The following is a 27,601-nucleotide window of genomic DNA, read 5'->3' as shown; positions in this document are numbered from 1 at the left end:
GGGTTATTGTCTATTACAAAAAAGGTTCCAGTCCACTCATCGAGGAACCCCAGGAATTTCACGACGCTAATTGTTTAGTAATTAAAATCGATCCCTCTACTGTTATAATTTCTATCTACCGTCCACCAGGATATAAAGAACCATTAACTTTTATTAATTCATTAAACGTACTTTTAAATAAATTAAAAACTCATAGAAATATAATTATTACAGGCGACATAAATATTGACATAGCTCTAGGGACAAGTGACCAGCGCTCATGGGACTATCTGAATCTCCTTGCTGAGTTTAACATCCATCCCGGGTACAACGCTCCAACCCACAACCGCACGTGTTTGGACCACATTATGGTTAAGTCAAATAATGAAGCACACTGCCTTATACTGAAAACTACCATAACTGATCACAACAGTGTAGCCCTCCATTTAAAGATTCAAAAGGACTATTCCTTAACTCCTCGTCAATATAAAAGTAGCGTAAACCTTGCTAGATTGGATCTAACGATCCAAGGACTTGATTTTTCACAATTGTATAATCTGACAGATGTGAATGAGGCAGCTAGGTTATTTACAGACTTATTAACAAAAGCTATTATAGATAACTCCAAACAGATAGCTGTACCCAGACGTAAAAGAATTATAAAACCCTGGGTGACACCTGGGCTCCTCAGATGTATGCGCAACAGGGATAACCTTCACAAAAAAACTAAAAAGAATCCAACTGACGCAATATTAGCAGTGACGTATAAAAGATATAGAAATTTCTGTAATTCGTTAGTAAAAAAAGTTAGGCGTGCGTATGAAAAGGATGAAATTACTAGACATAGTACAAACAGCAGGAAACTTTGGGAGACCATTAATAATATTACACAATATAAGAAACCTATATCATCTTCTATAGAACTTTTAAAAAACTGTAACCCACAAGAAAAAGTTAACAGTGTAAATTCATTCTTTGTAAATGTAGGGAAAAACATTGTTACCGGTCTAGGGATTGAAAATAGCTTTTCCTACAACACCTCTCCCGCCCCGACAATAAATTCTCTTGTCCTCATGCCCACTGACAATGCTGAAGTTAAGAGTTTGGTGATGGGTCTGAGAGACACATGTGCTGTTGGTAATGACTTGATACCTAGTCGACTTCTCAAACAGCACATCGAAGTTTTGGTCCCACCCATCACTTACATTTGCAACCTCTCCATGGAAACAGGAGTGTTTCCAGACATTTACAAGAAATCCCGCATAACGCCTATCTGCAAGGGTGGTGACAAAAGCCTTGTAGACAACTACAGGCCTATCTCCTTACTTCCCATCATGTCGAAAATCTTGGAACGTCTGATTAACAGGAGATTGGTTCATTTTCTCGAGAAATATAATATAATCTCTGACTCCCAATATGGTTTTCGTTCGGGTAGGTCCACTGATGACGCAGTGCATAGCTTGACTGATTTTGTAGTTAGAAATATGGATAGGAGGGAAAAAGTTATCGGTATCTTCATGGACTTGAGCAAAGCGTTTGACACCGTTTCTATTGAAGTGTTACTGCACAGAATGGAGAGATTGGGCGTTAGGGGCATAGCTCACAAACTTTTCGCGAGTTACCTCTCTGGACGTACGCAAATTGTGAGGGTGGGGGATTGGTCTAGTACTGAGCTACCTGTGACCTTCGGTGTGCCGCAGGGCAGCGTCCTGGGACCCACACTGTTCCTTATTTATATAAATGAACTGTGTGGGATGGACCTTAGAAATGGAAAAATTGTAGCCTTTGCTGATGACGCCGCCTTGTTGTTCCATGGTCAGGATTGGTCTGAGGCCTTTCAACATGCTCAGATAGGTTTGAATTTAGTTTCTGATTGGCTATTTAGAAGTTCCCTGGCCCTTAACTCTGATAAAACCAAATTCATAACCTTCGAAATTACGAAGCGTAAAATCCCTTCTAATCTTGAACTTGTGTCACATGCTGGATCATGTTTAACCAAAGTGCAATGCGGATGTCCAAAACTTACCTCCACAAGTACCTTGAAATACTTAGGTGTCATGCTAGATAGCAACCTGAATTTTCAAGCTCATATTGATCTATTGACCGGTAGAATTAGAAAATTGATTTATATATTCAAAATTTTGAGGCACATTGCTAATCACACATTAATAAAAACCGTCTACTTATCACTATGTCAATCCATTCTGGGCTATTGTATATCTTCATGGGGTGGCTCCGCAAAAACACAACTTCTGAAGGTAGAAAGAGCTCAAAGAGCTATTCTCAAGGTAAGCGCTTTCCTTCCGTTCATGTATCCCACGGCAGAGACTTACAAACATTGGAAGGTTCTCACTGTTCGTCAAATCTTCATTCTTGCCACAATACTACGCAAACACTCACTTCTCAAATATGACCCACACCTCAATGATAATAAGCGTAGAAAAAATGCACTGTGCCATACAAAACCCTTTCGCACAAGCTTTGCTCAAAAATTCTTCTGTTTTTTGGGTGATTACTTATATAACAAGGTAAACACTTCTCTCTCCATATATCCCCTAACAAAAAATGAGTGCAAGAAGACGGTTACACTGTGGCTATTAGACTTAAACTATGAGGTTACCGAGAAAATGCTTATCATAACTAAATAGTTGAGCATAAAGTTTGACACAAATTTTATGTAAATTTTAGTTAATAATTATTTGGAGTATAATTGTGCAATATTTTTACGTCAATTATTCAGAACACACACATACACAGACACACATACACAAACACACACATACACAAACACACACGCATACACCATGTGGTTTCCTTATAATTAATATAATTGTCTATTCTTTACATATAATCATTTTGTCGATTCGAAGAAGTGGAGGCCTGATGACCTGTAACTCAGGTGCACAACCTTTAGCAGGCATCAGTCTCACTTAAGCAATAGCAGTGATCCAAATAAGAATGACAATTATTGTATACGTTTTTATATGTTTTTGTTTTTGTGAGAAAATAAATAAATATATTATTATTATTATATATAATACAATTGTTTAGACAATGTATAATGTGGAACTGTACGAATACTCATAAGCAAATAAATAAATCTCGTTCTTTATTATAGAGAATGATATACCACCAGGTTTATAAGGAATATAATAAACATAACAATGATTATGAATAATGATTTATTTATTTAAAAATCTTAATTAATTACAAATATAAGATAAATTATAATGAATATATAAGGAAATTATAAGGAAATTATTAAAATAGAGATAAAAAAACATAGAAGTATAAAAATCACTAAATACACCCACCTTCATCACCTTCTTGTCTAGATAAAACAAATGATCCTTACCTTAAAAGGCTGTAGCGCCATTTTTAAATAAAGATCATAGATTAAAGATGAAACTGTTTACAGATTAAAACATATCGTTGGTGAGAGATTTTTTTATGATTTGTTGGAACATGTGTTAATCCTAAATTTACTATCTCGTGTGTAGATCAGTAGCAGTTTACGCACTCAGCTTTTATCAGGTACTTACGTGATTACGTATCGTACACCTAACTCAGGTGGTCGAGATTAAATTTTCTAATATTTTGTTTTATAATATTTTTTAGGACATCAAATGGGACTGGTCCACCATCGTTACATTACAATACCAACTTTGCGCGAAGACAATATTGTAATTAAAGACATTTAACTGAGGTGCCATTATTACTATTAATATCAACGGGTGTACCTATGTACACGCGTTAATATAAACATTATACACCGTGTTTAATGATGTCTTTAAACCAGTGTTTCCCAACCACTTTTGTGCCAAAGCCTAAAATTCTTGTGGACCCCTCCCAAAAATGAACCCAATTTTGAATCAGTTTTTGAAATACGTGAGTCTCATAATCAAGTCTGTACTTTGAATGTTTCATATAACATACATATATTATGTTATATGTTTGAAGAGAATAATCCCATAATTTAAGAAAACTTTTTGTAATAAGTATAATTAAGGAAGAGCAGCAAAGGACAATGAATAGAAGAGTCAGTAAATACACATTATATCAATTTGAGTAAGAAACTATTTCCATGTTTTGGAGGTTTTTTTAGTATATCCATCTTAGGGCTCCCTTGAACGCAACGCACTCTTGAGTCCTAAGATAAGAGTTTTCATGGGCGGCGGTATCAATAATCAGATGAGCTTCCTGCCCCTTTTTAATTAGGTACATAAAAAAGTTAAAAAGTTGCACTCGTATTTAACGTATGTGCTGTAACAATGATAAGATAATAACATCACCTTGAATTATGTGTTAGCCCTGGTTTAGGTTTGCAAGATCAATTTTTTAATGAGCAAGTTTAAAATCGGAGGTATCTGATAATAACACGGTATCTCGTTAGTTTTTGACCAAAACTACACATACATTAGAACTAAACGAATACATCAACCAATAGCGTATATTTTTTATCGATCTCCCTTTCTCTCTCTTTCAATCGGTCTCAATCGCTCTCTCCCTTTTTTTCGACAAAAACGCTGCACATCTTCGTGACGTTTCATCCGTTATATTTTTACCCTCATGCGCCTAAAGATGCTTCACCTCATAAAAACTAATTATTCTAAAGATATAGTCAAAGATGACATATATATAATATATTGTAAATGATTAAATGTTTACGAAACATAATGATGATTAAATAATTACGGAAAATTAAAATTAAAGGATTTTTTTTAAATTTCTACAAAATCCAATATGCGTTTTTTTAAATTCTCCGATGCATCGTTCTGCATACTCCGGCCTGTCTATTTAAGTAGTTATTAAAAAAAGCTTTAATATATTATGTATCGATTACAAAGTCTTATAAGTAATTACTTAATAAAAAGTAAATATGAACAAAATATTTTTTATTTATTTTATAATCTTACTGCTAACGTACATATTATAAAACTAAACGCTTAAAAAATATACAAAGCGAAAACAGATTACGTATATAAACAATATATATATGTATCAGCAAACATAAGTAAGTACATCAATAAACAAAAACAAAAACACATGAAACATTTTAATACAGTGCAAATTATATTTAGTATATTATTGCAAGGAACGAATCTGTGCTTAGTACAATAGCAAATTGTCGTACATAATCTTTAAACAGACAAAGGAACCACGGAAGATTACGCGTAAGCGACCGTTTCCTTTGACCAGTAATTTATAGGAACCAAGGTATAATAACACTGAGACCCTTTGGTTATATCGGTAATGCTGATGTCAGGTACTCGAAATAAAAAGAAAGTCTATAAATCAAAAAGTATTACCAAATTTATAGAAGTTTATAACGTATATATTACCTACTAGCTGCCCCCGCGAACTTCGTTTCTCCTTAATGCCTAGCCTACCTTTTTAGTACATACCAACACGGAACATTTTGCTATGCTATCCCAGAGACTGTTTGGTTTCTAGAATGAAAAAGTTTTAGGTTTTTCTATGAGTTTCTCTATATAAACCTCAGAGCTCTAGTTATAAATTCTTAACTAACAAATAAGAAAATCGTTTATCGTATAGGATGGATGAAAATTAATGGATTTATGTATTTATGTATGTCATTAAAAACACTTCTTATCACTTAGGTGTTTGAGACTTAATACGTATAAAAAAACATAATAATAATTCGAGCCGTTTCGGAGGAGTATGGGAACGGACATTGTGACACGAGAATTTTGTATTGGTTTCCTAATTAAAAAATATTTAGAACTGTTACCCTTCATCGTGGCCGCAAATTCTTGTATTTGTTTTCTATATATATATGTTAGTAGATAATCAGCTTTCTATTCCTATTACGCCGTCGACTGGGCCCGGAAACTTGCATCACGATGTTTTCCATTCACCGTACGTCCGAAAGTCCGCCGGGGTCGCCTATGATCTCATGCTTGGGAGTCACATCCTCAAGTTACTAGGCCAACGCTGCTCGAAGCATTAAGCTTATTAATTGCTTCTCTACATAAATATTACATAACTAGCAGACTCGGCCAAGCGTTGCTGTGGCTAAGGTTTTTGTTATATTACATAGTAGTAAATTAATCAAGGGAAACCGTAGGAGAACTTATGTGAAACGTTGGTACCACGACACGGACCTAAACTAAACTACCTTTAACTCAGCGCCATCTGTTAGAATTGTATCAAATAATAAACAAATGTTAATGTTATCATAATTTTAGTAAGGATGCCTATTTTTTTTGAAAATGAAATATAGCCTATGTCACTCAGGAATGATGTAGCTTTCCAACAATGAAAGAATTTTTCAATTCTGCCAAGTAGTTTCGGAGCCTATTCAATTCATACAAACAAACAAAAAATCAAACCTTTCCTCTTTATAATATTATTATTATTATTATTATTAGTATAGATTAAATTCCTATGGTGCATAAACTCAAATTTCAAAATAACTTTATTACACTTGTGAACGTCAACAGAAAATATGTCAAGGGCCTAGAGCGGGCAAGAAACTCCGACACTCTTATTAATCGTCAAGATTTGAAAAATATGTGGGTAGTAACGGGCACGTTAAGATTGCCCCAGTGATTGGGTGTTTTTTTATAAAGAGAAAGGTGTAGGAACTAGTGTTTGATTAAAAATATGGTTTCACAAAAGATTAGAAAATTACCGAATAGAAAGCCATCAATATGCTTCGGCGACGGATGATACTGAATAACTGTATTGTTGTTATTATATTTTCATCCTTCGATGGAAATGACTGAATGCTGACTTAACAGAATGTATCTGCCAAGTACAAGGTTGTTACAGCACGTACATTATAGAGATATATTATCCTTAACCGTAAATAACAATAATTTTTGATTCATAATAAGATTATTGTTAAATAATTGTATGAATTATTTAATATTTCCAAGTAATTGTTATTTTTCTGATTCTTATAATCAAGTAGTTTTAATCAAGTTATACTTCAAAGAATCACGTTTACACACTCGTCCTGCCCACTTCCCTGCTCACTACGGCTGAATGTAAATGCGGCATTACACAGTTAGCTGACGAGCTAAAATAAGCGAGATTTTTCTAGGAATCTGGAGAAGACCTCGCTATGACAAAAGAAAACGAGAAAGAAAAATTTAAAAAAGATGGGAAGATGATATAAGTAGAGATGCTGGCCCTAGTGGCTACGTAAAGCTAGAAACCGAGAAGAGTGGAAGCTCTTAGAGGAGGCCTGTGTCCAAGGACAAGCTGTAAAATAAAAAAATATTATAATATTATTATTATTTTAATTATTTGTTTAGGTCACAATCGTTAACTGTACTTTTAACTCGTCTTAGTACGATTTTCGTTAGTTTAACCGATTATATGCGATACTGAAAATGTCTGACACCTGGTGGTATATTTCCAAAACCAAAATTCCTTAACCAAAACTATGCTTTTTGGGGATAATAGAGGGGAAATTTCGATGAAAAATATATGACGTAACATTGCTCAGTACAGGTTCTATTAATTATATTTGAAAATACGCGCGGAATGTATTGTACTTGTATTTTCACATATTTCGCATCGTTGTATTAAATGACACTTAAGAAGCAAAGTGGGCATTTGTCTGGAGTCTCGGCTGTAGAAGTGGGGAAGGATTTTATGTGTCCATTGTTAGATACGTCACGTAGTTTAAATGTTTAGAAAAACATACACCATAACTTAATATAATTTTATTTTGGAGCAATTTATATACATTAACCGAGCACATATATATATACATTGATCTAGATTTAATAAGCTTTGTATTAATACCAAGAGCAGTGTTGAGATGTTATAGGCTCGATCCTCCGACTGGAACGGTAAAGCCAAGCCGGTTTCCTCAGAATGTTTTTCTGAGGAAACCGGCTTGGCTTAGACCCAAAAGACCCATTAGGGCGTCTGTCATTCGTAGTAAGCCTTCTTGCCTATTAGATTGACACATGAACATGGAGCAGATAAAGATCTCTGATGCCCATATCTAAAAAAAGTTGTAGTGCCACTGATTTTTTTTAATATTATTATTATTAAGATATTTTTTTAGCTACTTACAAGATCAGTTGGAGCGCATCATAAGGTGACGTTTAATTAACACACTCATAGCTTACGATCAGCGCTATAATATATATATATATATTGAAAGAACTGTCGAGATCGCGCGCAGCTCCCTAAGCGCACCCTAAGATGTCAAAAATCATTTGACATCTGACGGTGACATTCTGTCCGTTTAGCCTCTGTTCTATAAGAAAAAAATCTGACGCTGGTTAGTATTTACCGAGTTATTACCGAAACGGCAATGGACATTAATAAAGTACATTATTCGTGGTACTAAGGCAACAATTGTATCGTCGTCGTAAGCAAAGGGTTTTGATAAGACTAAGAGAATAAAACGCGCCGTGGACAACAATGGACATGTGTCGCCCTAGCTCATGGCCATCCAACTTCCGCACGATTTGCAATCTTACATACATACAATGAGACTTCTATTACATGCATACTACGTTTACAAATTTTATACCGTGAATAATTTTTAATTTAAATATAAGGGCTGAGCTTAGCATAAGGCTTCAAAAAGGCTGGTCGTCTTGTGCATGGTGTTTTTGGACTAAAGATTTTAAGTCTATCGAGGTAGACCTATTTGTTTGTACACAAGCTGAGTTAACAAGTTGCTTGCTATATCGTTAGTTATCAGATTTAAGTAGTAATATTTAAAATATTATTATTTTTTTAAATGCAATTCATTTTTAAGGATAGACAATATGTGGGTAATATGTGTAAGAGTCAAAAGATACTGTTGACGTAATCACCAATTAAGAAACTGTAGGCCCCCTCGCCCCTATATTGCTTACGTTATACCTGAATGGCCCCTATCCGGCAGAAAAAAATCGGGGTTGATTAATAATAATTTCTTGCAAGAATATGGTACAAAAATGTGTACGTTTTTTTTTCTCATTTTGAAATTTGGTCTATTATTTATATCGTACATGTCATATCATACAATTTTAAATTTATATCAATTAACGTAAAAAAGGATTGATTGTTAGGCAATAAAGGCATAATAATAATATTACTATAATAACAACTAATAGCCAATGCGATTGCTGGGTGACTTTATTTTCGTGACAAAGGATATTCAACTTTGTTTTTTGAATTCGCTTTGAGAATATTTATATAAAAATATGGATCGTCTTGAGACAGTACTCACTACCTGCTACTATAACACTACCTAATGATTCATTTTGGCCAAAAATCACGTGAATAATAATTGTTTAGTGATGCGAATTATCGATATTATTATCGAGACTCGAGGACGCTCTAAATTGTAACGTAAACTGTGGTAATGTGCTCCAATGATCACCGGTAAGATTGAAAGATGTTTACACACTATCCCCTTATAAGATTTAACTAACTAAACTATAATTCAACTAAGATACTCTTTTGTCGTTTACCATGATGAACAGAGACATTTTAAAACGGTTTAATTAATATTTTATTAACACATATATTAATTTAGCCGACTTTTCAAATCAAGTGCATTATTCTTTTAATTGACTATAATGTAACGATAAATTAAAGAAAGGATATCCTTTAACATTGTATGAGTAGGTAATACCTATATGACGTCAAAGTTACGTACTGTTTTTCTTTGCTCAGCATATCGTGAGCTCGCGTCTTAAGTTTCAGAATTTCAGTGCGCGGGAGTAAAGTAGGACTATTATATCAGTTCACCTGAACCTGCGGTCTTAGACGAAAGGATATGCGAAATAGAGTAGAAAAACGAAATTGAAAAATGAAATAATAACAAGTGTCGGTGAAGTGTAATTTGAAAATCGAACTTTGCACTCGGTTCAAAAATAGAATCTGTATTATTTCGTTCGATTAAAATTATTGATTTTAATTACATTTTTGAAAAAGGAATTTATTGATTATTAAAATTAGTTACAATAAAAAATAATTGCTGAACTATTTAATTTCGTGTTAAAAATACATTATAAATTCTAAACGGTAGATAATCATTTTCTTATAATTTCCCTTTTATTATATTCGTATTTCAAAACGACACCTACGAATTCATACGAAAAAATTAAAGTGAACGTTAATTATATGAAAAACGACAAAATATGGTAAAATGGAGGAAACAACAAAAACTCGTGTCGGGGGACACATCAGAGGAGGAGATCGGTCACCATTATTTAAGCACTTTGGTAAGTGAATTTAGACACAAGAGATTAATATTTCAACGGCTGTATACTAATTAAGATTGAAATGAATGCCTTGATTTGATTTTACAAATAAATTCTCATAGAATTTTTTTTGCAATTAGACTATTAAGAAAATACTTTAATAGTCTAGTTGCTTGCAATTTTGGCGCTTAACGTGGATTCAAAATATTTTTTCTCAACACATTTGTAGACAGATACCATTCTTGAAATGGGAGTCGATAGGGAGACAGACATAAAAGATGGGAGGATTCTTTTGTCGAAAGAAGGTTATTTCTTTATTTACAGCTTGTAAATAAATAAATATTTTTTTAAGTTTTCTGGTGTTACTTCAGGCATATTTACTTTATATTTAAGATGTAAGCTGAACATCGTAATTATGTTTATTAACATTTATTTATTTACACTTAAAACAAACATGCCTCATACAAAATAAATATATATAAAAAAGCAGGTTACTTAAATTATTGGGAGTTTGGCGGCCTTATCGCTATCAGGCAATTTATTCTAGGCAATGAAAAATAAAAAAATGAAGACCAGAAGAATATAAATGAATTTTATTATAAGTTATAGCAGTTGTCAGTAGGAAAGATTAGCCATAGGTTTGATAGAATTCTTAAATAGACATTAAATATCTTAAACCAAATTTTCATTTAATAGACTACTCTGAGAACGAAGTACTTATAGCAAATTTTATATTACGTTTTTGTAAAATGCTATCAACGATGTATTATCAATGTAAATATTTGCAAAATCAATCTAACTACGTCATAGTATACAAACTTTACAGCATTCTAATAAAAGCGCTATCTCTTTATTTCATAATGTTAATTTAATTTGACTGAAAGGGACGAAAGATTACGATAAAAGAATAAGTTGATTTATTTAAAGAAGCGAGTAGTAGAGCTCACGAATTGCATGGGCGTGGTTGGCATGCCCTGCATACACTTGTGGGGGGTGAAGAAGACTAACTGGAAGCCTAGCTGGAACTGTGACGCGTGAGTACGAAAGGAAAACCTCTTTTCAGAAAACGTTGAGACGGGCGATGGTGTTAAGTGGTATGGAATACAGGAAGAACTTGATATGGTTTACCTGGTATCGTAATAATGACTAAACTTTCTATATGATCGTGAATACAATTGAAATAAGTTCCTAAAGGATTTGAATTGTGTAACACGTATAGTTTTTAACGTCCGTTCTATTCAAATTATTAAACCAAATGTAATATTGAAAATGTCAGCAAAGTATAATACTCAATCCGAGTTGTTCCCCCTGTTGTCTCCACCGTTCCTAATAAGTAAAAGTTTTCAAAATTTTAAAAAAAACCGCGTCCGTCTAGGCATCTTGGAGTTTCATCTATGGCTACGTGATGAACTATTTAACTTTAATGCAATTAACAAATCTCAAATCGGTAATTAATTAATTATTGTTTGTTATCGAGTCGAGTTGAGCATGTGATCGAGTGCTAAATAAATTTTCACACTGTTTATCACTGTTCAAACAAAGCGAATTTTGTATGCCTTTTTATGAGGTGGAATTATTTTAGATTTATAATATATGACATGGTATCTTCGGAATTTTATACTTATTTGATTTTATTTTATACACGGCGAAGCATTGTTTAAAGACCGTCTTTAGGTTTGAGGTAGTAGATTGCCTCTATGTTGACACATGAATATAACTCAACAATAAACATATATATATAGACTTTAGAATTGGGAGTAATTCGGTCGGCCACGCCGGTTCCCTTTCAGACGACTCTAGGCATAGATGGCTGTTGATGATGATCCATGAGAATAATCAATGGACAGGACACACAAACATACATATTTATGCTACCTTCCTATTTTGAGGTCTCAATAGAAAGGTGTATCTAAGGGTACCACTAGTGGTGCAGTAACATTGCTCAGTTCTAGCGTTGTCCCAAAAATTGTATTAAGATTCTCAAACTTAGAATTCCAAATCAATATTGTTTATCGACAGTTCCAGTAACCTCAGATGTTTATTTATCGATATTATCGTAAACAAAATATTCACGTGATTTAATTAAGGAAATATTGTTATAGATAATATTATCAACGCGAGTTGAACTTGTTTAGTGATATTTGGAATACCCTTTTGGGGTTATATGTATGGGATATGAAGATCCGGTGGACGAATTATTGGAATGTATGGCATCTATTCGCTGCAAATCTTAAGTATGTGACATATCCAGAACACGGACCAGCGGCTATGCTCTTTGATGTTTTTGTAGGTTATTCTTCTTTAGTTCTCTTCATTTCTGGAGGTCTCAGTTGCCCAGCCTATCATACTTCACTCTCCCCTGTCTTCGGCAAACCTTTTCGCCTGGGTAGCCTTGTAAGGCTAACCTTTACCTGATCGGTCCATCGAGTAGAAGGATAGGCCCCGAGATCAGGTGCTACTATGCCAGTGACTACGAGTTTTTCTAAACTTTCTGGATCCCTGCGTGGTCCTTGTCCAAAAAACTTAGTAAGCGTTGGTAACGAAGTGTCGAAAGACGATTTTTTTCCTGTAACCGTATGTTACCAAAAGAGTGTAAAAAGAGTTGCGGAGAGTCTATTGCCAGTTCTTCTCTTCCGTTCTACGCCCTCGATTTGAGAACTGGCAGTAAATGTAAATTCGCAATTAATTTAATTTTTTGACGTTCATAAGTGTACCTATATGAATAAAGACATTTTTGTTTTGTTTTACCCACGGGGAAACCCAAGCATCCGTCTTACCACATTTCCAAAGCGTCTATTTTTCTCCATTCCGATTCAGATCTATAAACTTGTAGGTTAAGAAGGATAAGATACGAGCTGTGATTGGAAGTTAGTATTAAATAATTTATTTACGAGTACTATATTTTCTTATATCGTGATAAAAAAAACATTATGCAATCACAATAGTTTGCGCAATTTTGAAGTGTCCTTGGATAGAATACAACTTGATTGTAATTTGATGATTAGGTATTTTTTTGCGTCTAGGTTGAGGATTTAAATAGATTATAGAAGGTTTCTGATATTTATAAACCAACAATTTTGCTGCAGTTAACGATAGATCACAAGTAATTCGTCGGTACGTATCCTTCATATTGAACTAATAAGCAGGTTAGGCACACAAGTCCCTTTGTCACACGAGTGAATCATACGGAAGCATGTGTTAAAATTGTTGTGTTGGAGTTAAAAGTCCACTTTAATCCTAATAAATGAATACGGACAATTGTACGGTGTTCCGAAATTTAAAGAAGCTATAATGTTCCCTAGACTTTGAAGTAATTCATTGAATTATATATCCACTTACTATAAGATAACATACCTGTTTATGTTATTATGTTAATATGTATAAAAATGATCGCAAAATATGTTTAAAATCTTAAAACTCGATGACAGTTCCGCCAACTTGTGTAAAAAAAATATTCATTCCGTGTTATTTGGAGACAAATTGGAAAAATAAAATTCAAAAGTTTTGATTTGAATCCCTTAAAATCTAGTCTTTGGGGTAGGTATAGCAAAACTGTTGGTTATTTAAAGGAAGGTTTTGTAAATATAGGATGTGACATGTGTCTCTTTACGGGGTGTAAAATCATTATTACATATTAATGTAGAAAAAATAAGAAATTCTCTTAAACCCATCCGTATATCTTTCGGATCTTTTTGTTTAATTTTTATCTACCCTACTTGTGTAGTTATTACGATTTAATATCAACTTTTGCCAGATATTGGGTTTATAAAATATGTTATTTATTTGATTACCTATTTAAGAACCTACACTGTTTTGTTTTTTTAAGAACTTTGTTAAGTAGATTAAGTATCAACATTTAGGTAAGAGCTTTCATCCCTAACACAGGTTTTTGAACTTAAAAGGGATGTACTGTACTGTTTTATTGCTAGTTCTTCTCTTCCGTTCTACGCCCTTGATTTGAGAACTGGCAATAAATTAGATTCATTTAATTTTTTTTGACGTTCATAAGTGTACATTATGTTACCTATATAAATAAATGAATTTTGACTTTGACTAAAATGTAGATTTAAGACTATTAACTTAAGATTGATTTTGATAACTGAAACCCCTTAGTAATACTTAATCAGCGGGTAACATTAACCTCGAGTTCCACATCGCGTGATCAGTCAAGTTCACTTGTCCTGTGACATTGGTGATTTCCTCGCGGATGAACCTTGCTAATTTTCCCGATTGTACTACGGAATCCTGAAGATTGTTGGGAGCCTGTGGTGGAATATTCCTAGAATATTTGCCTCCTGCCCGTTTGCCCCCTTTTCTATATAAAAAAACTGATTTAATGAATTGTGTCTAGTACGATAAGTATTCAATCATCTGTTTCCTGTAAATTGTTTCCAAGATTCGAACGCTGGACCTGGTCGCCACAGAGTCGTACGTTAACGATACGCTAATTTTCTAATAATACCTATAAGAATTATCTTTCAAACGTTTATCAAACTATACTTAAGCGTATAAAATAAAAATAATAATTCAGTGGCGCCACAACCTTTGGGCCTCAGATTTCTGTGTTGCATGATAATTTGTCCATCGAATAGGAAAGTAGGTGATTAGACTCCTGTGCCTGACACACGCTGTGGACTTTTTGGGTCCAGCCGGTTTCCTGATTATGTTTTCCTGCACCGTTTGATAGAATGTCAAATGCGTACATAAATAGAAAGTCAATTGGTGCACAGCCGGGGATCGAAACTCTGATCTCAGGGATGGAGTAAACGCTGAAGCCACTAGGCCAATGTTTCACTTTTAAAACGTATTGTATTTAATGTTTGCGTGTTGTTCCCACGGTAATGTAAGTGCGTGCTCCTATTTCACCATGCTTTCAGCTGATAGAGAATCTTTGACTATCTCAGACAAATGTTTGTTTTTAATTTATATTATTATTATTACTGTACATGTTATATGGAACATGGTGTAATGGCTGCAGCTTTTTACAAATGTAACACAAAAAAAACCTTTCGATTAAAAAAAGTGGCGGAGAGTACATTGCCAGTTCTTCTGTTCCGTTCTACGCCTTTGATTTGAAAACTGGCAGTCAATGTAAAATTAGAAGTATTTCATGTATATTAAAAAAGGTTTTGACGTTCATAAGTGTACATTGTGTTACCTATACGAATAAATGATTTTTGACTTGACGCGACATGCCTGAACTGGTCCGGGGTTCGAATCCTTGCCAAAAATAGTATTCGGTTAATACACATAATTCACACATCTATCTAAGATAAGCAAGTGTCTATGCCTTATTAAAAGGTTCTGAAAGAAAAACCCCGTCGCGTTTTTGATTAAGTTAATCAAGTATCAAAAATATCCTTCCGTTTTGAAGTGTCGATAAGACTTAACATCGACAGCCTTGTAATGCATAACATTAATCTGAGGTACTTCACTCGAGTAATTTCCACTTCACGTTAATTATGAAGAGAATAATTAGAAATTTAAATTGTTATATTTTATTGTATAAATTATTATATTTATTTATTTTTAGTCTTAAATTATTTCCTGATCAACTAATATCAACTAACACTGTGTTAGTAAATATATTTAACAGTATGTATCAGGAACCCTCTCCGGTCAAGGCCTTCTCCAAGGCTTCCCATCTTTCTCTCCCGAGCTATTTTTGCATCCATTGGGGACCCGCGATTTTTTTGATGTCATCATCCCATCGTGAGGTCTGCCTCTGTACCGTTGGTGTACCGTGGTGGGCCTCTCCATGTAGTTACTGTCCACCTTTGATCAATAAACCCACTTACACTTCAGTTTTTTGTGTGGTTTAGAGCATCAGTCTCTTTGGTCTCTCACCTTATTTTTATGTGTGTTATCTTGTCTACCTTTTTTTAGCATGCTCCTTTCCATGCCTCGTTGTTGTTTTATGTTTTTTTTGTAAATTCCTATGTTTGACATGCATATTATGTCAGACATGGAATAAGGCATGGAGAGAAAAAGCCGGCGTAAAAAACTCTCGGTACTTTTTTTAAATAATCATAGAAAGTGACAATGGCACAAGAAACGCGAAATATCTTATTTGGAACTTTTATCTTTCGAATAATTTATGTGTTGCATAGCTATTTGGTACTTTATCCATATATTGTGAAACAGGCTCTTAGTCTAATAAAACTGTGGTACAGTCGTTTTAAGATAATAATTGGTTGCTATGGCAACGCTAGCTAGTGTTATAGCAATCTAATATTGTATAACCTACAGTTCTTGAAATTAGTATTGTTTGTCTCATAATACATTATATCCTGTTCTCCCACGCTTGGTAATTGTATAATAGTTTCATCTGATATTTCAACTAAAGTTATCCGACACCTTCTACTTATATGCAGCATTTAATGCGGATACTGCAGGTAGGGTTTCGTTTTCTTGACAGTTTACTATAAGAACTGGGATAACAGGAAGCCTTCTGAAAGAGCTTTTTGCTAGCTTTTTCTCCTTCTAAAATCAAACTAAAATATGCTGTGTCAAAAGTTTTGTAAATTTGTATCATAAAGTGCGTGTCTTAGTCCTTTATGATTGCTATATAGGGCTACTCGATTGTGAGGATATGGATCTGGTAAGCGCTGTGCTTTCTCATGTCATTTTCACATATGTATATCCTTTATATAAAAAAATTTGATAAGTGTCTGATTTTTCTGATTGTAACATATGTGATGTTTGAGAGCAAAAATAAAATAAAAACAAAAGACGTTGAGTTTTGACGTTGACGTTGAGTTTGAAAGACGAGATTTGGTTTGTTTATTAGTATTTAATAGACACATTTATAGACATCTTATTAAATAATGATTAAATTAAAACTATGTTAATTTTTTTTAATGTGGAATCGGATCTCGGTGGGGGTGTTCCCTGAGAGATACGACCTCCGAATATTCAAAATTCGAGCATAGTCCTCCCTCAAAGGCCGTCAACGCACCGACTAAAAATGGGTGTCTATGGGCTGCGATGACCGCCCTTTTTGGGCGTCCCGCAGGCTCGATTGCCCCCCTATTATATAAAAAAACTAGCAGACTCGGCCAAGCGTTGCTGTGGCTAAGGTTTTTGTTATATTACATAGTAGTAAATTCAAGGGAAACGGTAGGAGAACTTATGTCAAACGTTGGTACCACGACACGGACCTAAACTAAACTACCTTTAACACAGCGCTATCTGTTAGAATTGTATCAAATAATAAACAAATAATTTGCAATAAAATAAAATTGCGACTATAATTAAGGATCTTACCTATCCTATCTCTCAAGTTGGATCGAACTGCACATGGTGTGCGAATTTTATTATAATCGGTTAAGTGGTTTAGGAGTCCATTGAGGACAAACATTGTGACACGAGATTATATGTATTAAGATGGAGAATTATGATCTGGCCTAACTTAAGGCTAATAAATAATTTAACTCTAACCTAAAACTTTTAACAGTTAGATACTGTTTAGCACTTAAGTCTAATGTGCACTTATACTAATACACTTGTTCAAATGGTTTAGTCCTTATCTTCTCACTAGGCCCGTAGTGTCAAGTAGTTGAATATCCTCGACATTCACGTGATGGTTGAGCCTATGTTCGTGGGCTCCAGCAGTCTGTCAGTAATGTGGCGACGTCTTCTACACTAAGGTCCCTATGGAGGTCGTTATTGCGAATGTACCAGAGCATGACAGAGCAGAGCAGACATGTTAATGAAAAAAAAAACATTAAAAAAAAATCAGTGGCGCTACAACCTCTTTAGGTCTCGGCTTCAGATTTTTTTAATCTGTGTCATGATCATTTTTAAATGTACCTAATAGGCAAGTAGGTGATAAGCCAGTGCCTGACACACGTCGTCGACTGTTTGGGTCTAAGACATGTCGGTTTCCTCACGATGTTTTCCTTCACCGTTCGAGCAAATGTTAAATGCGCACATAGAAAGAAAGTCCATTGGTACACAGCCCGGGATCAAACCTACGACCTCAGGTATGAGAGTCGCACGCTGAAGCCACTAGGCCAACACTGCTCTAGCTATGTTAATGATTAGTTAAAATTATCAAGCAACTATAATAATATCTATTTTTGTACTGAAATTACTTGTTAATAAACAATGATTTGTCTCTAAGTCGATTCGTAAAACAGCCAATTAACATTGCCACCTCGTTAGGTGTAATTACGTTGTCATTATAAACACATATTTTATTCTTTGAGATAACTATGTCGTTAACTATATGGTTATTGCTGTTATGAATATTTTAACTTGGATTTTCGTCTGGTAATATGTTTGTACTTTTAATTGCTTTCCTGGTTTTGCCAGGCAAAGTTTCTGGGTAATCTCGATAATACTAGAATCTTCTAAATACTTTACCAAATTTGTAATCAACTGAAACTGAAGCGTCAACCTTATTGATAAGCCCGGGATTATTTTTATATTACTAGTAAAAACCTTTTCGAACCAATTCGACCTAGGATCCTCCAAGAGTTCGTACCAATTCTTACAAGGCCGGCACCGCACTCGCGAGCCCCCTAGCATTGAGTATACCTTAAAAAAAATGAATATACATGTATGTAGTCTCATAAATACATCAATAAACAAAGCGACAGCTTTAATAATTTACTATTACTAGCCAATATAAAGCAAAATGGTTGGTTTGTTCCGCTCCACCGGGTAGATGATTTTCTCTTAAAGTTGGAGTAGGTATAAAATGATTAGAACTAATCTCAATACCCCATAAAGAAACCATTTAAATCACAAAGAGCGTCTCCGTCACTTGCATAACAATAAATAGATCGTGACATACAGATGATCGACACATTGTAACATTATTAACATGCGCAACTGTATATTATATTGTTTGTTTAAGTTGTTAGTATAAATCAAGGTGTGACAACGACCTGTAAATGACTAAAGAAAGATCGTATCTAATGGACTCAATATACTTACCTAATTGCTAAACATCGGGCTAAACATCGAAGAAATATCTTACGCCCGAACCTAATAAATAATCCACAATTTACAAGATTGAAAACAATCTGAGATCAGAGCGTGACTGTCGAGCGATCTCCTATCTGCATCCCAATAACGTTTGGTTACCAAACCCTACGAAGACAATCCATTTTTGGTGATGGATAGAATGCAATCTCTTCGCTCTTTACAATCATATTTGATAATCAATATAAACCAAATAAAATAAATAAAACCGTACAAATAATATTAAAATATATCTATGTTTAAATCATATCAAATAGCTTTTTAATTATTTTAAAAACTGCTGTTAGTTAAAATCTTAAGATAGAATATTGGCACAGTTGAACTGTCATTTTCATACAGAGGTCTATCCAAATACAATATAACTTCTACAACTTAATATTTTAAAGATATTGTTACTACTGCTAGATAAAGTTAAAGTCTTCCCGCTTTCTAAAATAAACTCAGGCCTTTGCCATATTATACGTATAGTAACACACCAACGATTTAAAAAAAAGGAACAGACGAGGTACCACTTTGCTTTGCTATGCTTTGAATGAAGCACTTATTATGATCATATTTGACGATGGACTCGCAAATATAAAATAAATTAATAGGTAGTTTTGGAATCATAAAACTTATATATTCCAACCGACGTTAGATAAAGTCGATATAATAAATAATAATAGACTTTCAAGTACATAATACAGGATAACATAAATTCCATGTCATTATATACAACCTCCGACAAACTGAAAGCCTCCAAATACCAACGAGCTCTCTGTCATTGAGAGTGTCCATGGGCGGCCGTATCACTTAACATCAGGTGAGCCTCCTGCCCGTTTGCCCCATTCTATAAAAAAAAAAAAATTCCTTCATCAGTCTCTCATTCTCGCCAACCATTTTCCTATACAAAGCATAATCGACTAAATTATTTTTGACGGTAGCGCCGACATCCAAAAATCAACCTTCTACAATTTATATATAAATTAATGCTTGGCGAGCGAAGTGGGGTGAAAACTAGTATATAATTTATTATTCACTGCGTAGCCTTTCATATAAGGAACCTTTGTCTCAACCTCACCTTGCTTATCACGACTGAACTGTGAATGATTTATGAATACAATGCGCCATAAGGTAAAATTTACGATCGAAATTGAATACTAAAATCCTGTCAAGCCTAGTGCATAAGTTTGTACCTATACCTACACCTACAAGGCAACTATAAGCGTACAAAATACTAATGTTTTATATATGTTCAAGTTAGGTGTTGCGAGCGATTTTTTCGTTCTTATTAAACTTTTAAACAGAATCTACGCATATAGTAGAGGCGTTCGTGTAATAGATTCCTCATATCGCATCTGAACTGTCTACGAGCAAAGATAATAGAAAAATGGAAAGATAGATATGGCGAAACAGCTGTAATAACTTATTCCTTCCAAATGTTGTTTCGGCCTTTTAAAAACATAAAAAAATAAACGGGATTGATTACCCTGATGTTGACCGGATTCTTTTCAGATACAAATTCAGAGTCTTTTACTCTGCATTTTCTTGTAATACAGCTGAAGAGATGTTGATGAACAGAGGCGAAAGTTGTTAAATGAAATAGGTAGCGCAGTATCATTCTGTTTACCAATGTGTGTGAGTTGTACATATATGTTTAATACCTCCAGCGACAACATAGTCGGGGAATTAGCTAGATGATATGTTTAAAAAACCTTAGAAATGTAAAAATATTCTAAAATATGCTAATATAACTAAGAGATAAAATTATTAAGTATTGCTATTCAAGTAATTTAAAAAAAGTAAGAAAACACTTAACCTTTGTATTTTAGGTTATTGGGGTAATAAAAATTGGGGTAAAGTACAGCCGAGAGGAAATGACCTGAGCAACACTTACATTAAAGCATTTGAATCACGGCTATTCAGGTGAAGGCTATTATCGGTATTTGCAAGTGAATTATAGTATTTGACGTGTAATCTTCACCAAATATTGTACTAAACCACCTGAATTAGCGCTGGTCACGCGGTGGCGTTATCGTAAGCCGAGATTATCCGGGTTAATATTTAATATATGCTATTAAATATTTGAGGGGATTTTTTTGTAATAAATTATACGATTTAATGCAAACCTCTGCACTAAAAAATGTAGCCAGTAAATGAAAATTTTAATAGTCTACAAGCCAGGGTTGTACATTTTCTCATTTAGATTTTCTTAGTTTTATAAGCGTAAGATACAGGCACTCTAACTGTTAGATTGCATTCATTGGTTACATAGCAATTAACATTTAATTATTTAGCTTACATTCTATTGTTGTATGCAAGAGATTATATATATATAGAGTAAAAATAATATCCTCTATTATTAAAACCCTTTTTTAATTCGAATATATCGAGGTGGAAATAGCCTTGCACTTTACGTGATAAAGATCTAAATTGCAATAGCCTAGTGTTGGTTGTGAAATTTATTTCGCGAGCACTTGTAGATATTAAAGATAAGTGGATAAAACACGAACGTAAAAATAAACTGAAAATATTACATAACATTATAAGCCATTTAACTGTATCTCTAACTGAATTAATAGTTTGTTCTTCGACGAGAGTATCTCCTTCCTATCTTAAAAGCGATATAAATTTTTTGGGAGCACATAGCTCCGAAAACTATATCCTGTAATTTCATCTCATAACTCTTCCTTTCTTGTTAAATCCTTTAACGTATTTGTAGTGGGAGTCCTATTCGCTTAGCTGCTTCTCTATCTTCCTGTAAATCTCTACTATACAATCTACAAACATTACCTGTCCACATGGTAACCCTAACTTTCGTACTAACTGATGTGATTAATGATCCAAAATGATTGTGATTCTTGTTACTGAATTGTAATTTCGGTATTTGAGCAGTGTTGGCCTAGTGGCTTCAGCGTGTGACTCTCATCTCTGAGGTCGTAGGTTCGATCCCCGGTTGAGCACCAATGGACTTACACGCTCGAAAGGTGTAGGAAAACATCGTGAGGAAATCGAGTCTTAAACCCAAAAAGTCGACTGCGTATACTTGCTAATTAGATTGAAAAATGATCATGAAACACTAAAAAATCTGAAGCCCAGACCTATATAGGTTGTATCGCCATTGATCATTGCTATTATTTAATTTAGTTCTTTCAGTAGAGACAAATCTGAATAACCTTGGAATTCTGCAACTGTCTCATTTCAATTTATCTTTAGTAGCAGCTGCGCCTGACACGGTTTTCAAGGATTTTCTTCGTCATAGGATCAAGTTGTTGACAAACTAAAAAGTCCTCTATGTCTCGCAAAAACACAAACACTACTGCACGGATTTTCATACGGTTTTCAGAAATAGATTGATTTCTAGCGAACACCTAACAGACGAAATACGTAAGCTTAAAATGCTCTAATATCCGTGCAATGCGGCAGTAGTACTATGTAATTATTTGTAGAGTACTAGTGTGCTAGATGTTCATACGATATTTGTCTTGAGAATTTCTTAAGAGAACGCTGCTCTTTCTAATATGGTTTTAATTAAATAAACGGCCTCTAAGATTTAAACAAGGTTAAACTAGAGTCAAGGTTCGTAATTTGCGGAACTAAAGTTCAACGACCCTAAGTTTAATGACCCTTATGTAATGTTTTGATAATATTTGTATTCTTAATGCCAATTAATTTGTTCTTGCAATGACTATATAAGTAATTTTATTTTTTGGTATATGACTGATTTATTTTTCTTTGTTGAACTGAGCATTGCTTGTCTATTGTTCGTGATATCTATTTATATTGTTTTTAGTTTCTATAGTAACATTTTGTATTAATTCATAGTATTAAAAAACTTTTAAATGCCTAAGATTGGACTTAGGGCTTGGGACTTCCTACAAGAAAAAAATTATTAGTATTCTTATAAGGCCGGCATCGCACTCGCTTTCTGGCATTGCGTGTCCATGAGCGTCGGTATCACTTAACATCGTGTTAAAAAAAAATAGGAAAGGCTGAAGTTAATTGTAATTAATCCAATCAAACCGATCAATGATAATTAAGTATGTCAACAACTATGAATATTGATTTGTTAAAGCGATAAATTCAAGGAAAATTTATGGTTTCAATGACTGAATTAGAAAAATGTGGATTTTTAATAAATTAGTATATATTCAATATTCTTACCCATTATAAATTTATTCCCCTTTTAATCATCTGTCCATGGAAAAAGGCCGCAAAAGGCCTTTTAACATGCCTTTTAACATTGCCTTTTAACATGCCTTTTAACATTGCCTTTTAACATGCCTTCCCGTGCTCAAAATTTGAGAGACTATATATTATATACTCTCTCTACTATATATTATTTACTCTGAGTAAATTGAGGCACTGTAAGCAAATGCGACCGTTTACCACACACGCAGGCCCAATCTCTAGTATTTTAAAAATAGAAAGTGAAAATCGTTGGCTCTCTTTGTATAAAATGTGAAAATCCTATCCTAGGTTTAAGGCTTTATGTACCAAAAGAAAGTGCCTACTTTGACTATGTGTGATAATGTCTATTTTACAAAGCAAACAGATTTTATACAGACTCCATTCATATTTACGTTTACCATACGTCAGACTATTGATCCATTGTCATACGCAATGTGAGTACAATATTAATCAGCTGATTCATAATGTATCAGTGAAAACGTATTGGCACAATGCGCAACTTGCAATTGAATAACTAACCGATACCATATTTGTCGTAGAATAGAAAATTAAGCAATTTTAAGAATATAAGTTCAGGAGTAAGATGGGGCCACATATCACAATATATTTTTGAAGGATATGTAATGCGGAAGTGTTTTTTTAAATTACTTATATGTCCCCTACAATGAAGCCAATCTGGCATGCGATCAGGCATGTGTGTCCGAGAAGCTAGGTAGGTAGCAGCTTTCCTAAAAAGGCTTAGCGTCGCCCGACGGGTCAAGGCAAAAACTACTCCACAAATACATGGTATTTAGAGTTGGACCCGACTGCGGAATAGTCGGAGACTGGGGCTGTGAGAGCCAATTCTAAAAAAAATAGAAAACACTCGGCGTGGTAAGCGGTCCCAATTGCTAGCAATGCCGAGTGTGTATGTGTATATTTATTGCGTGTGAGACTGATATGTTTAAATTCGCATTGCATTATTTATAATAATAATAATAGCATTTAATTTACATACATTTATATTTAAACACAATTCTATTTGAATCCTCCTTTAGTACCCTTTTTGGCAAAGGCCTCCTCCAAATCCCTCCATTCCCCACGGAACTGTGCCACTCTTTGCCATGTATTTGCTGCTTCTTTAATTTGGGCACCAGTTTAACACTTGTTTTTAAGCCTTGTTTTAAAGACAGGGATATTTATAGTTTATTTCCATTAAAACATACATGTTGAGAAAGAGAAAAAATGTTAAAAGAATATAAAAAGTTAAATATTTCCACCACCGCGCCGTCGCGGTACACTGTTATTGTATCTATCAAAAAACTTTTTAAAACTTAAAGCAATTTGTTATAAAGACGCGCTTCGGAATAGATTATATTTTTGCGACCGTATTCGGTTCTGATTTAGGTATATGAATACTATAATACCGGTTAATAGTTTTAAATAAATTTTTATATAATTTCGTGTCGATGTATGGTTAGTGCAAGGAATAATAGGACAAAAAGAAAAATTATTTAATTTGCTTGATAGATTCTCATCATAATACAAAGACTGGTTCACGCGGCTACTGTAACATATAAATAATTAAACCCGCAGAAGTTAGTTTAGTAGGTTAAGAATGCATCGCTATTTATAGTGCATCCCACGTTTCTATGATTTTAATTGTCAGTGTCTTGTATGCTATTTTTATATTATGACGTAGGTTCTTATCAGATTCGTGAATGATGGATGGGAAATTCAAACCCTGGTAGTTTCCTACTTGAAATAATGTGATTCTTAGCATTTTTGTTATTACCTTTATTAAATTAACTAACGCAGTGTAACTGAAGAAAAGAAAAAGATAGTCTAACTGTCAGTTGAAATGATGTTGCGAGGACTCTAAAGAGATCTCTAAAGTGGAAAAGAACTCAAAATTTCTCAGAGTACTAGTAGTAGTAGTGTAGTACTCGAAAAAAGGCTATTTTTATTTGCCCTAATTGACTCCTAAAGGAGCAATATTAAACCATGAAAAAAATTCCTCGTTAAACATAGATTATTCTTTCACAGGTTCGGCCTATTGAGGATTGGTTGAAGCAAAGATTAGATACAGAGCTAAGAGATTTTTTTTATAGAACATGTAGCAAACGGGCAGGAGGATCACATTATGTTAAGTAATACCGCCGCCCATGGACACACGCATTACCACTAGGCTCGCAAGTGCGCTGCCTGCCTTTTCAAAATTGGTACGCTCTTAAAAATTCTTACGCTAAGTCGATATGGATTGGAAATACATCAGTAGCAGATGGTTCCACATAGTGGTGATACGCGGCAGAAATTGCTAAATCTAAATCCTTATTGTATGAATATTATTGAGACAGACACTCTTTTGATAATATTTATTTGAGGCAAGTGTGTGATTAGCCTGCAATATTGCTGGCCACACAAAAATTTCCTTCACGAAAAAATCTTCTCTCTATCTCACTTCACAAATGGGATCCGAAATGGTGAACTCAGGATTGACGCTAATTGCTAGTACCATACGGTTTGCCGTTTACCTGGAAGGTTAATTAATCTTTTATTTTACCGGGAAATATTGGATTTTTCCTTATATGAATATTATTTATTTTTCCCTTTAATTGCAGTCACAAAAATTTCATGTCACCATGATTGTGATATATATTATAGAGAAATGTTGATAATAATTGTTCTTTGATAATTTCCATAAATCTTATATGTCACAATGTTTACGAAGTCAAGGTTGTTAAGTTTAGACGCTGAGATGCTAATCAACGGATATATGTTACAAAATATATATTAGCTAGCTGATAAACTCCGCTTGCGCAGGCTTACCTCAGCGATATTTATAGCAATTTTCAGTATGAATTTTTCGTAACACCGAATTTTACAGAACGTAAGATATTTTATAGATGACATTAAAACTGATTTTTTCATGTCCAGCGAATTTTTCGGTGTTATACGTTAAAGGCTATATTATATATACCTACTTTAATAAATTATGGTTAAACAATCATTATTTCTGTTTAATTTTTTTTTACACGGCAATTGGTATTTCATTTAATTTTGCACCGTCTATTATCACAACACAAAAAACAAGAAAAATAATACAAAGAAGCAACATAGAACTAATTTAACAAATAACACACAAATCTATAAAAACTCAGAAATCCCTTTCTAGCTTGGGTAAAATTTGTGATGTCATATTTTCTTGTATACTACACGATGTTTTAGAACTTATACATATAATGCACGCCAAACGCCTAAAGGGCAACAAAAAAATGATTTTAGTGGAATAACACCTTATATTGTTATTTTGCACTATAGGTCGCAAGCCTTATTTCTGGTGTACTACCCCATATTTCAATGAGACTGTATTTTCTGTAGTTTCTGTGGGATATAAAGCAAAAAACATATACACAATATATGATCGATATTCTTTAAGTTTAAAATAAGCTTGAGAATTACAATAAGTTTATTTATAGTTTTATAGTCGTAAACGAGCCTACTGGACGCCCATTTTTACTGGGAGGGAGGAGTAATAATAAATTACTTTATTTGACTCAAAATAAACATTACATTCTAAATACAATAATCACTGTGGTTAAACTAGGCCTAGCCTAAATCTTAAACGCTAGGAGAATTTTTTTTAAAGAACAGGAGGCAAACTTGCAGAAGGCTCACCTGATATTAAGTATACTCTAACTTTGAATAGAATTGGAGGCCACATCTCTGAGGGAAGACCCCTACCGGTAGTCGATTACACAGTTCCCTAGTTAATTAAGTTAATGTAATTAAGTTATATGACTCACGTATATATCGATATCCCCACTACGTTTTTGACATCCGATAGTCATACTTAACTTAAAGATTTTTAGAGGCACTACGTAAAAGTTGTTAACCTGTCTTTATTTAAATGTAGTATATGGTTATATAAAGTGGATCTATTTCTTTCACCGGGCAAGGCGTAGACATAGGCGAGTTTATGAACAGGCTTCTGTTCTGGCTCTAACACGCTTTTATGAGCAAGTATTTCTGACGTTAAATTTGAACCACTGAACCCTTAATATATAATAAAGGGTTTAGGATAACCTTAACTTATTTGATCATGATTTTCAGATGTATGGTCGTTATCAACGCGATCTAAGTGAAGCTGCAAGAGAAGAAGCAAGACGACTGAGGCGATTACGAAAGAAACGAAGAAAAGATGACAAAATGCGACAGAAGGAGTTGGAGGCTACGGGAAAGCTTAGGCCCAGAGGGAAGGTGGTAAATCTTATAAGTGAGTATATGGCTACAAA

At 34.0% G+C, this 27,601-nt stretch overlaps 1 protein-coding gene across 3 annotated transcripts in view; it reads left to right on the top strand.

The window, feature by feature from the left end:
* Positions 1–27,601, top strand: part of LOC110991603 (chloride channel protein 2) — a 54,387-nt gene that overhangs the window by 7,794 nt on the left and 18,992 nt on the right. Inside the window, exons 1-2 of one of the 3 annotated variants that reach the window (XM_022257033.2) lie at positions 10,036–10,187; positions 27,420–27,582. In XM_022257033.2, coding sequence (XP_022112725.1) covers positions 10,104–10,187; positions 27,420–27,582 — 247 coding nt within the window. In that variant the 5' untranslated portion in view covers positions 10,036–10,103. Of the gene's footprint in view, positions 1–10,035; positions 10,188–11,112; positions 11,201–27,419; positions 27,583–27,601 lie in introns of those variants that run through there. The other 2 variants (XM_022257035.2, XM_022257034.2) reach the window with 2 other exon arrangements.

This window comes from Pieris rapae, chromosome 18, assembly GCF_905147795.1.
Source record: "Pieris rapae chromosome 18, ilPieRapa1.1, whole genome shotgun sequence".
Classification (NCBI taxonomy): domain Eukaryota; kingdom Metazoa; phylum Arthropoda; class Insecta; order Lepidoptera; family Pieridae; genus Pieris; species Pieris rapae.
Note: the sequence above shows the minus strand (reverse complement) of the source record. Positions and strands in the feature narration are given on the sequence as shown.